The sequence below is a fragment of the Lepus europaeus genome, chromosome 11 (genome assembly GCF_033115175.1).
Source record: "Lepus europaeus isolate LE1 chromosome 11, mLepTim1.pri, whole genome shotgun sequence".
In the NCBI taxonomy this organism is placed as follows: domain Eukaryota; kingdom Metazoa; phylum Chordata; class Mammalia; order Lagomorpha; family Leporidae; genus Lepus; species Lepus europaeus.
In genome coordinates this window covers 55,291,603-55,306,000 of record NC_084837.1, presented here as the reverse complement: position 1 = coordinate 55,306,000, position 14,398 = coordinate 55,291,603, and the positions used below count along the sequence as shown (strand labels likewise).

General features: G+C 44.2%; 2 protein-coding genes across 2 annotated transcripts in view; one reads left to right on the top strand and one right to left on the bottom strand.

Moving 5' to 3' along the window:
• RYR3 (ryanodine receptor 3) overlaps positions 1-12,671 on the top strand; it is a 580,573-nt gene extending 567,902 nt beyond the window's left edge. The window contains exons 95-104 of the mRNA XM_062206624.1: positions 2,347-2,389; positions 2,872-2,999; positions 3,385-3,445; positions 3,747-3,893; positions 6,320-6,454; positions 7,616-7,772; positions 8,632-8,696; positions 9,030-9,130; positions 11,768-11,819; positions 12,576-12,671. Coding sequence (XP_062062608.1) covers positions 2,347-2,389; positions 2,872-2,999; positions 3,385-3,445; positions 3,747-3,893; positions 6,320-6,454; positions 7,616-7,772; positions 8,632-8,696; positions 9,030-9,130; positions 11,768-11,819; positions 12,576-12,671 — 985 coding nt within the window. The remainder of the gene's footprint in view (positions 1-2,346; positions 2,390-2,871; positions 3,000-3,384; positions 3,446-3,746; positions 3,894-6,319; positions 6,455-7,615; positions 7,773-8,631; positions 8,697-9,029; positions 9,131-11,767; positions 11,820-12,575) is intronic.
• Positions 12,672-13,257: 586 nt separating this feature from the next.
• Positions 13,258-14,398, bottom strand: part of AVEN (apoptosis and caspase activation inhibitor) — a 175,404-nt gene continuing 174,263 nt past the window's right edge. The window contains exon 6 of the mRNA XM_062204735.1: positions 13,258-14,115. Coding sequence (XP_062060719.1) covers positions 14,000-14,115 — 116 coding nt within the window. The 3' untranslated portion in view covers positions 13,258-13,999. The remainder of the gene's footprint in view (positions 14,116-14,398) is intronic.

Here is a 14,398-nt window from a genome sequence, read left to right as displayed (position 1 = left end):
ATTCATTCTCCTGCTTTAATTTATAGTTTTACCACTTAGGTATTTGTTCCTAAATATATTGTATCATTTTGTATCTTTCGAACTTTATATAAATAGATTTATACTACTGTGTATACCCTTCTGTCCCTTGGATATTTTGTTCAGCATTATGTTTGAGAGCTCACCTATGTCCATCTGTACAGCTGCAGTTCATTTATGTTCCTTCATGCAAGTGTAGTACCAGGTATTTATCCATTTTCCTAGCAGGGGATGTTTCAGCCATTTCCAGTTTGTAGCTGTTAGTGCTACAGTGAACATTCCTATACCTGATGCACAGGTGGAAGTTTCTCTAGAGTATAGAGTCCAGAAAGGAATTTGCTGGGCAGTGGGACATACAAAATGTTCCAGTCTACATTCCAACCAGTAATACATGAAAATTCCTACTGGTCCACCTCTTGGCCAGCATTTGTTATTGTCAGATAGTTTTGCTGGTCTGGTAGGTGTGTAATAGCACCTCACTGTACATTTCTCTGATTACTGAAGAGGTTGAGCATCTTGTGTTTTGTTTCCCTGACCATATATATATATATATATATGTGTGTGTGTTCTTTATGCTACACTTTTAAGGTAGAATATTTTCTACTTTTAAGGAGCTAATCAGGGGACAAGAAAGTTAAAATGCTCCTCTCAGGATAAGATCATGTCTGTGACAGGTTCTTGCCCAAAGCCTGAGGTCAGTGACCTTTCAGTATTACTTGTGAAATCTTCTTAGGACAAAACATAACCAAGCCTGAATTGTATGTTACAAGCCACTTATATAAAAGAACTTTTTAAAATTTTTTCATTTTATTTGAAAAGTAGAGTTGGGGGCTGGGGATCTTCTGTCTGTTGGTTCACTCCCCAAATGCCTGCAACAGCCAGGTCCAGACCAGGGCAAAGCCAGGAGCCCAGAACTCAATCCGGGTTCCCGTGTGGGTGACAGGGATGCAGACACTGGACCCATCGCTGCAGCTTCCTAGTATGTGCATTAGTAGGGAACTGGAACTGGCAGCAAAGCCAGGATTTGAACTCATATACTCTGATACAGACTACAGGCATCTCAAGCAGTGGCTTAAACACTGTACCAAATGCCCACCCTGTATAAAGGATTTAAGGAGGAGATATCAGAGTGGAAGAGGGGACATGGCATGATTTTTACTTGTTTTATTTACTTTAGATTCTAAATTCAATACGTGAAAAAAATCTAGTAGCAGAGAAATCTCAAAGCAAGAAGAAAGTCAAAATAATTGTTAAAATCCATTAGCAGTTTAACATCAGCATTTATTTCTAAGTGCCGTTTAGATGTTTTTAAAAAAAAAAAAAAACCCTGCTTCAACAATTTTTTAAAAAGCTGTTAAAAAGACCACCAGCCACTTGGGGACGAGGGGGAACATGCATAGGGTTGTTCTTCTGACAGGTTTGTGAAGAGAGGGAGATCCCTACTTCATCACCTATTTGGGTGACTTCTGCAGAACAGGAGACTGGTTTGTTCCACAGCCACAAAGGATGATTCAAATAAAAGAAAATAAGAATGCATGCACAAGGGGCAGAGGTTCCTTGGCTTAATCCAGCTTTGCAAAGAACTCTCCTAGAGGGGATTCCATCTTCCTGGGTAGGAGCAACATGTGTTAAAGTGTTTTTGCCAGTGAACCTAAAGGTGATGGTTCTTTCTTGACCTTCACAATAAGAAGCCATTTTCAGTGGATCTAATACAAGCTCCAGGCAGAAGAAAGATCGTTCTGAGGAGGTTAGGGATGGTGTGGAACAGGTACCACTTCTGGAGGAACAAGGGACGTAATCCCTTTGGGAAGCAGGTGTCATGGGAGCTGTATAGGAATGAAAAGTAAAGTGGAAGAGTACTCAGGTCTTGAAAAATCCTGTGTAGGTTAACTAAAAGGGGAAACATCACAAAGTTACGGACTTTGCACTTTCCACAACCCCAGCACGTAGCCCAGGTACTTCTGACATAAAGTAGGGACTCACTGAATGTAATGCGTGTGGTTCCTGCATTGTTAATGTTTACACTGGAATGAAGGAAAGGATCAGGAAACATCTGTTTGACTAGTCTGCCATCACGATTCCTGGCTCTTAACCGTTATCTTGAAGTAGAAAAATGCAGAGCGGCTTTCTGTTTCATAAGTCAATACAAAGCAGTGAAGCCATAAACCCCTAGACCTGTGATGACTCTGAACTTCAATCAGGTCTTGAAGTCTTCAGTGAGCAGAGACACAAACCAAAAAGATCACAGATCCAGACACTCAAACTGGGAAGTTTTTTGATGTGCCTGCCTTGATGTTAAGAACCTCTTTTTTTCATTTTCTTTTTCAGATCTTTTCCTCATAACTACTGGGACAAGTTTGTAAAGAGAAAGGTATTCCTTGTCAGTGGGGGCAAGTTCCATGGCCATAAAGAAATGTAGTATTTTTTTCACATTCTCCCTATATTTGAATAAATGTGACGTTATTTTTATGAGCATATCTCAAGAAAAGCAAGACACAGGAGTTGTATGTGAACATTCATGGTTTTTTGTTTTTTTTTTGTTTTTTTTTTTTTTGCTTCATTCTTGTATTCCTCTGCCTTAAAAATGTAATATAATCCTTGTTATTTTTTATACATTGGGTTTTTTCACCTCCAAAAAGAAAAAAAAAGATATTGGCTTAAAAGCAGTTTTTACTCAGTTGTCATTATCACTTCTGTTTTCTCTGGGTGGTTTTTTCTCTTCTTTTGTTTTGAGGAATTCCTTAATCCCGTGGAAGAGTCTAGTGTGTGACAAAGCTTAGAAGACCTTGGGCATGCGGATAACACAGGTGGGGCCCTGTGGTCTGAGCTCACCTTGTCTTCTTTCTGCTTCAGGTGATCAACAAGTATGGAGATCTGTATGGAGCAGAGCGCATTGCTGAACTCCTGGGCTTGGACAAAAATGCCCTTGACTTCAGTCCAGTTGAAGAGACCACGGCAGAGGCGGCCTCTCTGGTGTCATGGTACAGAGCTTAGGGGCTAAACTCCCAAGGGACTACAAGAGACCCTTTTCTGATCCTCTTCAGTGTGCCAGAGGGCAAATATCCCACCCATGCCTGTATCCTCCCAGGCTCTGGTCTCCTTAGGTGTTTCATCCAGGTTCTACCCTATCAAGAAAGGACTGCCTTACAAACCTGAAGACCAGTCTGCTTTTATGGCTGATCGAGCTGAAAAAGAAAAACTAATTAAAAATTTTGGATGTGTGATTCACCCTCTGTCTCATGGGTAACACATACAACTTGATAAAGCTCAGGGCCAGATTTAGTTTATTAAACCAAAAGAATTTTTCTTCTTATTAAACATTTAACTTGATGTTTATGAGTCCTGAAATGATTTGTTCCCCTCTAGGCTGAGTTCCATCGACATGAAGTACCACATCTGGAAGCTGGGGGTTGTTTTTACTGACAATGTAAGTATTGCACCTAGAAAATCAAGATCATGTGCCCCAGGCCAAGGGAGGCCCTTAGATACTACAGGGAACCAAGCCATGGAAAATGCCCAGGAAGATTCAAGGGTTGCTTATCAGACACCAAAATGTATCTCTCTTGTGCAGTGGTGCAAAGCAGGTGGGGCTCCACTTGGCAATTCCTGGGCCAGCTCATAGCATCCCAGCACTTAGTCCCCTCTGTCTCCATAGATGAGAAAAAGCACTTAGTGAAAACATAGCCATGACTGACAGTGCAGCTACTAAATTTCTTCAATTTCCACAGTCCTTTCTCTACCTTGCCTGGTACACAACCATGTCAGTCCTGGGCCACTACAACAACTTCTTCTTTGCTGCTCATCTACTGGATATTGCAATGGGCTTCAAGACACTAAGGACCATTCTGTCATCTGTAACCCACAATGGCAAACAGGTATTGGAAATCAGTCCTAGTGTCTAATGCACCTTGCTTGGCTGAACCCTTGAACTAATAGTGATTGCTTTTTGCAAAATTGTAGCAAATTGAATATAAAAATGCAGCTATCACTAAGAGGCATAAGACATTAACATGTAGATCATCCAAGGAAGGGGGAGATAATGAGGTCATGAACATATCAGAATCATATTGGAGACTTTTTATAGGTCTACTCCTTTCTCCATAGGTCTGATATATTGTGGGGGCTTAGCAAGTAGATAAATATAGGGAGAAAACTACCCAGGTACTCTTGCTATGTGCCTCCAATTAAGAACCAATGATTTAAATACACACATTACTATATTATATGTACATAGTACATCATGTATACATACTATACATGTGGCCAATCAAGGGGTTGACAGGCCATCTAGAAGACTGGCTGTTGATGAGACGGAATGCATCAATGGTTATAGCCACATTAACATCCTCTAAATCCTCTAGCGTCTCCTTGGGATCTCATTCCTCATTAAGTACAACTCTGTGTAGAAGTAGGCTCCTTCATGTCTCTAAATCTTTGGAGAAAGGAGAAAAGATAGGCCAAGCCCATGCCATGTCCCAGGTACCATGGCATTCTCACAGCTCACTGAGGCTCTGAGAGGTTAAGTGTCCCACCCAAAACCACGCAGCTGCTAAGTGGCAGAGCTTTGACTGGTGTGCACTCTAAGTTCTTTCTCTTTTCTCTCAGCCAACTGACTTCTGTAAAGTCTTTTATCCAAGATTCAAGTAACCCCCTGTACAGGCTGTTCTGGTCCTGAGCTTGGTGCTCCTGCCCACCCCTTTTTGTGTAGCTCCTTGAAGGCAAAGATTTAATCTTGTCAATGGTTGTATCTCTAGCTCAGCACCCAGTTCTTGGGGTAGGCAGATATGTGCATCCTAGGCACCCATTCAGCACACTGCTGGACCCCTATCCCTAAAGCCTAGAAGTGGATAAGCCCTATGACCCCACAAAGAGCTGGGGCAGATTTCTTGGTAAAGAAATATTGTATTTGGCTCAACCATCATAATTCCTACAGTAACATCAAAGCTGTCACAGTTATATAGTTTGGGGTTATTTATGAAATAGTGTACTGTGGAGATACCTACCAGTTTGAGGACCCTTTGGCATTTTTAGAAGCTACACTGCAAATCTCTGAAAAACTGAGTAACCCTCCACAATGCACCTTTACCATCCAGCAGTGAAGTGCCTTTGCAGTTCATACCTGCCAAATCCACTATCCTGTGCATTATTTTGGTAGGCCACCATAACAAAATACTACACACTGGGTGGCTTAAACAACAGAAATTGTCTCATGTTCTGGAGACTGGAAGTCTAATGTCAAGGTGTGGGCCAAGGTTGGGCCCTCAGAGGCCTCTCTCTTTGGCACGTGATCATCCCTCTGCAGGTGCACATGTCTGTGTCTCTCCCTGTGTCCTTATCTCTTACAAGAATATCAGTGAGATAGGACTTGGACCCCCATTTTAACTTAATCACATCTTTAAAGCTATTATCCCCAAATCTAGTCACATCCTGAGAGCCTGGGGTTTAGCATTTCAGTGTATGGATCCTGGGGAGTGGCTGGGCCTGGCAATTAAGATAACCACATCCCATATGGTAGGTAGTACCTGAGTTCCAGTCACGACTCTGCTCTGGACTCCAGCTTCCCGTTAACACAGAACCTTGGAGGCAGCAGTGATGACCCAAGTGATTATGTTCCTACCACCTATGTGGGAGACCTGGATTGAGCTCCTGGCTCCTGCATTGCCCCTGCCAACCCCCAGCTACCATGAATATTTAGAGAGTGAACCAATAGATGGGAGTGCTCCCTTTTTTTTTTTTTTAAGATTTCATTTATTTATTTATTTGAGAGGTAGAGTTACAGACAGTGAGAGGGAGAGACAGAGAAAGGTCTTCCATCTGCTGGTTTGTTCCCCAAATGGCTGCAACAGCCAGACTGTGCCAATCAAAAGCCAGGAGCTTCTTTCTAGTCTCCCTCGCAGATGCAGGGGCCCAAGCACTTGGGCCATCTTCTACTGCTTTGCCAGGCCATAGCAGAGAGTGAGATTGGAAGAGGAGCAGCTGGGACCTGAACTGGCACCCATATGGGATGCTGCCACTGCAGGCAGAGGATTAACCTACTGTGCCACAGCACTGGCCCCCACTCTCTCTATTTATAATTGGAGGTAGACACAACTCAGCCCCAAACACCCCTTTAATCCCCTTTTCTCCCAGTAAGCATGTTTCTGTTCATCAGTGGTCCTGTCTCCCACAGAAGAGAGCCTTCATTGCCAGCTTCTTTTCTTTTTCTTACCCTACTGAGCCTCCTGGTTCCTCCCCATTTTGAGTTGTCCATGAACCACTGAAAGGAAAGTCCCACCTCTTTCCTCCTGTCTCTTGTTCCCAGTTGGTTCTGACCGTCGGTCTCCTGGCAGTAGTTGTTTATCTCTATACCGTGGTGGCTTTCAACTTCTTCCGCAAGTTCTACAACAAAAGTGAGGATGACGACGAGCCCGACATGAAGTGTGACGACATGATGACGGTGAGAGCCCAGCCCCCATCATATCACCTCACTGGGAGGGAAGGGGCCAGGGTGGGCAGTCAGGGCCACAGAGCAAGCCCTGTAGTTACAGAGAAGACTAGACTTAGAAGAGAACAGAGAGGTCTCAACCCAGAAGGAGAGGCATCCTGGGAAGAGAGAAGGCACTGGGTTCATCCCCATTAACTGCAGAGCAGGGCTGCTGCTCATCTCGGGCTGTCAGGGTAAAGGGACCTGTCCACATTTCATGGCCCCTGGAAACCGCAAAGTCCCATGGATCGAGCCCTTGATCTATTTCAGCCAGCCGGTGGCAGTGGCTTCAGATCAGAGCAGACGGCATAGGCAAAGAACATGACAGCAGTGGGTTCGGGCCAATGGTGAGCCTGCCCCCCTACAACAGCATCTCCCCAGGTTTGCAAGGATCAGGTTCAAGAACAGAACAGGTGGCAGTCAACCTCCGCAGTCTGTGGGCATTTCTATATAAACAGGTAACATTTCTTGAGACAAGTACTCTCGTACACCAGTAACGCTGGCCAACAAGGCACCAGTGTAACCAGTACCTGGCTTCAGGCCACCCCTGACTGTACCTGGTGGGGGTCTGTGCTTTCCCTCTGAGTCTAACCCATCCAGCCAGGTGCAGAGACAGAGAGTGCCCTTCCTGGTGAGCCAATGCCCCAGTGCCTGCACTGCATCGAAGATGAGCTAAGATGCTGCAGAAATCCCTGCCCCCAGGTGTACAAGGAATGCAGAAGTAGAGGAGGCCATTCCCAGAGGGTGCAGCACAGCCTGAAGCGCAGGCTGGCACTCTAAATGCAGGAACATGCCCATCTGCCATATGCCATACCCACTAGGGCTTAAAGGGCTTTTAACCTGTACAGATCTTAAAGGAATTGTGATGGATGAAGCACACAGTTCTAAATTGCTTTTTAAAAAATGTTCCAAGGCATCTTTGTAGAAATTCATGGAACAGCAAATCTTTCTGAACATAAACTGACCAGAAGTGTAGTGGACAGAAATTAGCTGTGTGAATACTGATATCACAAAGATTCTTCTCCTATTCAGGGTTTGTCACAATCTGATGTAATCTCGTGTTATCTGCCATTGCTGTTGCTAGCAGCAGACAGAACCCTGCAGCTCTGAGTGGCCATTCTTTGTCTCCTCTAGTGCTACCTTTTCCACATGTACGTGGGAGTGAGGGCAGGAGGCGGCATCGGCGATGAAATTGAGGACCCTGCTGGTGACCCTTATGAAATGTATCGCATTGTCTTTGACATCACCTTTTTCTTTTTCGTCATTGTCATCTTGCTGGCCATCATTCAAGGTAAGGTTGCCAGTTATGTTAAGTATGAACAGGGTTTGATAAATATAGAGTGGATTTTTTTTTTTTTTGCTTTCCTGTATATATGACTTCACTGTTCCATATTAAAAAAAAAACAAGTTTATGAATTTACTGGTTATTTTAGCCAACATTTTTTATCTGCTCCATGTCAGGGCTTGGCTATATATATAAAGCTAAAGATATGCGCAGGCACTGTCGTAAGAGACTTGAGAATCCACATGGAGGACGCCCTTCCTTTCATTGCCCACTCAATTACTTCTGCTTTCTGCAGACCTTCTGGGGCTAGACTTGCCCTCATCACTGCCCCTCCAGGCAGCCAGGCTGAGAAGGAGGACAAAGAGAAGCTAGGAGACTCTGTGAGGTGGGGTACTATCAAAGTATCAGTATATTTTGTCAGAAATTAGAGAAAGATGTTGATGAACTTAGTTTAAGTCATGCCAAGTTGAGGTACCTGTGCGACAAGCAGATGCTACAGGCTAAGCAGCAAATAAATTAAGGATGAGCCCTGATACCTATCAGTGTCTAATGGTCTGGGAGGAGAGGAAGAGCCCATCACAAAAACAGGAGAAAACAGCCGAGCAAGTAGGTGACAAACAAGGGAGTGATGGAGACTGTGTCCAGGTGGAGCACAGTCGTTAATTACAGCAGTGGGTGCAGAAAGGTGGGGTAAAAGGAACAACTTAGGTTTTACCAGACCTTAAGTGTCTTTGTATTCATTTCGCTTTAACTGGAGAGTTCATCTTGGTAATTCACCTTCTTGACAAAGCAGCTTCTGTCACACCATCACTCATCTCCCTCAAACCACCATTCAGATTAAAGGGCTTTGTCTTTAAAATGCCAGGTCTCATTATTGACGCTTTTGGAGAGCTGAGAGACCAGCAGGAGCAAGTGAGAGAAGACATGGAGGTAACAACTTCTAAGTCTGGCTACGTTCGTGTACCCCCACAGCAAGTGCATGATTTAGACAACAGGGTCTGCTCTAGGCAAAACTGCAAAGTCTGTTTTCTTCCCCCGTCTGCTCCCCTTCTCTGAGCCTATTATCTGCCAGCTCTGGGCATTTCTGCTCCTTCCCATCCCCGCTTCCACGGTCCTGATGGAGGAAGCCAGGGAGTGAATGACTCACAGCCAAGAGTAATAGAGAAATCATTTTCAAGAATTATCAATGCAATAGGGACCACCACCCTTTTGCCTCCTGCCTCTGTTGTGCCTAATGCTTTTTCTGCCTGTCATTTTCCTTAGACTAAATGCTTCATCTGTGGCATTGGCAATGATTACTTTGACACAACCCCTCATGGCTTTGAAACACATACATTACAAGAGCACAACTTGGCCAACTACCTGTAAGTATTCTTGGTTAGTGGAAGCGACAGGGGAGGTGAGGTGGGTAAACCAGTGTCCTATGGTCCGTTCTCTCTGCAAAGAGTAGAAGCAGTTAGGAAAGGGCTCCAGGAACCTGTATCTTTGTGTTCCCTCAGTAGTAGGGGAGAGACAAAGGCCAGCCTCAACCTGGGATTAGACCCCATGCCCTCTCAAGGCCACATCCCTACTGGATTGTTCCTATCACCATACAAATAGGCTCCTGTTTTTAAATCCTAAAGACAGCTGGTGGTCCCATTTTTACCTCTAGCTCTGCCCCACTTCTCTTTCCGTTTCAACAAAACTTGAAAACTGACCCTGCCCCTGTCCCCACTTTTTCTGCTCCCCATTCTCCTCTGAGAAACGTCACCAGGCACGGTCTCTTGGTGGCGGTGGGGGTCAAGGACCTGCATGTTGCTGCACCTGTCACTACAGCTGTTCTTTTAGTAATACCTGAGCTCCACGAGAGTGGAGTATTTTAGGGTGTGGCTCTTCTCACTGCAGCACCTACAGCCAATGCCTGCCCCCTAAAAGGCAAATAAATGGTTCATTTTTTCCTAAGGCAAAACATTCACTCCATTTATGGAGTTTATAGATATTACCCAATAATTCAGATTTTTTATTTTCAAGAACAGCGTTGGGTTCTATTCTCTCCCCATTGTATTACTGAAAATGTCCTAATCCTTCTTTAAGATGGTACTCGCCCAGCTTTGAAGAAAGGTGCTACAGGTTAAACAGCTCTAATCCAAAATAATGCCAGAAGGGGAAATTCACATCTGACCTCATGTGATGCATTGCCGTCACTCCTTTTTCACCCGTCTGATGTGGAAGGGAAACCAGGGCTCCAGGAGAAGCAGAGATGGGGTTCTGATGTCAGACCTCGCCACCGCCCATCCTGGCCTGTGGTCCAGACTTGAGGAGTGACTGCTGTGGTTACTTTGAGCAGAAGAGGGAGGAGAGTGGTGAGGCCCCTATGAAGCCTTGGAAACAAAAGGGTCTTGTATCCCTCTCCCTTAGAATAGTTGCCATGACCTCATGAGTAGGACCCCTGTTCCCCAGCCCACTGGTTCATCAAGTGCAGGGACACTGGGTCCTGTTCACAAGGGGAACCAGGGGCGAGCCCGGAAAAGCTTGCAAGTAGCTCCAGGGTGCATTCAGGTAACCGGTGGGTCCAGAAAAGTCGTGTTGGCACTGGGCAGCAGTCAATGGCCACCTGTTGCAAGGCTGTTTCCTGTCTGCATGGAAGTCACAGTAGTGTGGGAGGGAGTGTGAGAGAGAGGGGTGAGGAAGGAGGTAGACAGGGCTGAGCTTATAGAATGTGCCCACTAAATGTTGGCTCTTTACACAGGTACACTGATTTATAGTAACAATGTATAAAAAGTATAGAAACATAAGTGAGTTTTATGTTTAGACCTGGGCCCCATCCCCTAAGACACCATACACACACAATTATTCCAAAGTCCAACACACTTCTAGTCCCAAGTATTTCAGGTAAGGGATATTAAACATACACTGTTGAATGTAAGTGATACAGTGCCTTTTGGCTAGAATGAGTTTGTTAAAACAAAAACACAAGTTTCTTTTAAAAAAATAGCATTTCCTTCTTCTCATGCATGAGTATTTATCTTAATTGTCATGAAGTTTCCATCTTAATGGAAGTGGACAGGAAGCACTCCCATGGAAGATAAGCACTTGGCCAAAAATCGTTGTCAGTGGGTTACAGGAGACCCAAGGAATGCTATGTAACTACATTACTGCCCCCATTTGGCCTGAGGGAACAAAACCCAACATAGTCACATTTGAACCTCCTCCCCAAAACCCTGCTTTGCCAAGTAAAGAAATATCCCAGGAAGGGAATGATGTCCTCTGTGCCCAAGTCTCAGACATGGTAAAGGTAGGGATCCTGCCTCCTTGTTACTTTTGGTAAAGCAAAAAGGAGAGACAAACGAACACCCTTAGAGCCACATCTGGCAGCCAGCTTCCTCTGCCCTGCCACCCCCAGGATAGGATTTCTACTGCGTCTTCGTCACCACCAGCCTCACACTCCTTTTCCTGAAGGGCACAGGCCGGGTTCTTTCAGATCACATAACACGAGCAGACAGTTCAGTCCCCGGGGGTACTCGTGTATCAGAGACTCAGACCTTCGAGCTCTATCACGGTTAGAGCAAGTGGAAGCACACAGGCATCTCTCAGTTGCCTATAATAAAAACACTGAGATGAAATACTTTCTACCTTTTTCATGATAGATATTCTTGAAAAACCTCATCTCAGCTCTGCGGATTTTATAAGATGATAAAATGGCCTATTTAAAATTATGACAAGAATTTGGCCTACAAGTTTATTGTTTTGATTGGAATTTTCTTTATAAAACTAGTAGCCAAAACACTATCTTGCAAGTGATTACAGCTCAAGGTTTGGAGATGGTAAAAATGCTCTCTTCTCCAAAGAGGCTCGTTTTCAGATTAACATGCATTACTGTAAACCATGATTTGTGGCCTTCTGTACCATTTCTCAGGTTTAAGAGACAGCCTGGACATCATGATGCCAAATGTCTTTGCAACTTGGTTCCAGTTTACTCAAGTAAATGAATTTCTGTCTCTTACCTTTTCTCCTTGCTCCAGGTTCTTTCTGATGTATTTGATTAATAAAGATGAAACAGAGCACACGGGTCAGGTGAGAAATAAAATGCCTTGAACTGGAGTTACAGGCCTGCATTAGCTCTTCCCTGAGACTTAGCAGTGCCCGTGATTTCTAAACCAGTCTCTCGCATGCATTCTTCCACCATCTTTTTGTGACTTAAGAAGCCAGAATTCCACGGCAGCCTCAGCGTCTCCCAGAAGTCCTCCTGGTAATGCTTGGAGGGGCAGGGAAACGGGCTCGAGGACAAGACAATGAGAAATGGAGTGGGGGTGGCCAGAGCCAGAGCAGCAGAGTGAAACGGTGTGCAGGACAGCCAAGTGGGGGGTGACAAAGGGAATGTGGAGGTGCGGCAGGTGGGGCAGGAGACTCTGCGACTAAGTGCAGAGAAAGAGCAAGGTAAAAGCTGGCCACCAGATACTCGCGTTTCCAGCTGTGGCTTCAGCCCAAGGAGCATCCATTCCTTCCTCCTTCCATCTCCCACCAATGACAAGCATCACCTACTCTAAACCTTAAGTATTATTCTCCCGTCCGCTGTCCTAGAGCAGGAAAAAGAAAACATGCCATTTGCCATCATGAAGATTCTCCAAAATGTCCATGGAAACTGTGATGTCAAAGTTGTTTTACATCAAAACAAACATGTTTTAATTGCATCTTTGCATGAATGCTTTGAAGTGCCCTCACATAAGTTCACATCATTCTTCCTAAAGGGAGCCACTTATTTTGTGTTTGCTCTGCGTTTTAGCTACTGTGGTTTAAAAGGAAGTATCCCCTCTGTTCACACTGTTTCAGGAATCCTATGTCTGGAAGATGTACCAGGAAAGGTGTTGGGATTTCTTCCCAGCAGGCGATTGCTTTCGGAAACAGTATGAAGATCAGCTTGGATAAAGCTGAGTGAAAGCTACAGCACGATACTGGACTGTCAACTTCCAGTGAAATAAAAATCCTTGTCCTAACAGTTCTGCGGCATAGTTTTGAAATGGTACATGTTCTGAATGCCCCCTGTATCTGTGCTCTTTGGAAACTGACTTGGCTTTCTGTACCCCATGGACATACACCATACGTAATAACCCATCAAAATGTTAACAGCATGGCAAAGAACGGAGGCAGTTCTACTTGAGTGCCTTCAAGTTTTGCAGTTCTAATGTAACTCGTTTGCTGGTAGGGTAGCATTTAGGAAACAGCTAGAGAAGTATGAAGTCTTGAGTGCGTAATACCTGAAATTTGAAATGCCTGAATGTCATATGACTGTCTCCCACCTGTGACTCATTGTCTGAATTTCAAAAACTCATTTTAACTGCAGTCTAATTTTTTCCATGGTACCTGCTAGTGACTGTATTGAGAATCAGCTTGAAAAGCTTTAAGCAGTAAAAGAAATAGAAAACAACAACACTTTATCGACACTGAAATATCGGTTAAGTGCCTTAAAACCTCTTTAGATATAGCTATGCAAGTTTATTTTTTATGTTTGTGTTCCAGAAAGACAGTTCCATTAATTAGTTGTGTTGATCTTCTGTCTTTATGAAATTGCACTTGAAAGTTCTTCATATGATTTCTTTTTCAGTAACAGCTTGTCAACTGCTGTTATTAGAAGAAAAGTACTGTACTGAAAATTCAGAAAACTCTCAATCTTATGCCAAAATTGAGTAATGCTTTAGGGTCCCATGTAAGTAGTGGAGCTGCAATGTTTAGGTGAATCTCTGCAAATCAAAGTGCCCACTGCAATAAAGTAATACATACCACTCCACGTTTGGCTTCTTGCAATGCGCCACTGCTGTTGGATCCACAGCTACACTGTGACTACTGGGGAAAGAAATATGACAAAGAACCTAAGGCCTCACAAAAGAAACAGGAGGAGGGAAAAAAATCACAGACCAGGGTTTGTTTATTTTGGCCAATGTTGCCTGCATCTATTCCCTTAATCAGCAGCACCTGCTTCAATGTAAACAGGAAGAGGAAGAAGGCTGGGGACAAGGGCAGTACCATCCCCTGTCCTTAAGGAAGCTTATTACAGCATTAAGCCAGAAGACAAATGCCTCGTACATGTTCGGGTGTTGTCAATCAGAGGTAGGCACTGACTGCTGTAAGCATAATGGAACCCCCTGGCCTGGGGCATGCTTGTAAACCCGCGGTTCCTGGACACTAGCCTTATGCCTGCCCTCACGGAGAAGGCAACCACCATTTTCTTCAGGCACTTTTTGTTTGCTTGTGTGGGTTTAGGAAATCATGCTGTCCAACCAGTCCTCCAGCTCTTCTTCGGTGACAGTTTTGGATGTACTTGCTTGCTCAGGTTCCACTTTCTTTTCTTCAGCCCCAGATGGCTTTGCAGGAACTGGGGAAATACAAGCAATGTTAGCAATGTCACCTTAGTCCCAGAAGCAAGGGAAGCATTTGTTTCAAGATATAACTCAGCCCTTATTACTCTCCTTACAAGGAGGAAACATTCTTATTGTTACTCCCGAAGAGGATGCAATAATATCTAAACAAATTAGAGATCTGCTCTTCTACTTGTTCTGAAATTGACGTTCACAGGTGAACAGTAGCTGCTTTATGTTGTTGCTGTCAAAAACCAGTAGCTCAGTGTTCCTGTTACTAGTCTAGCAATCCTGGAAAAA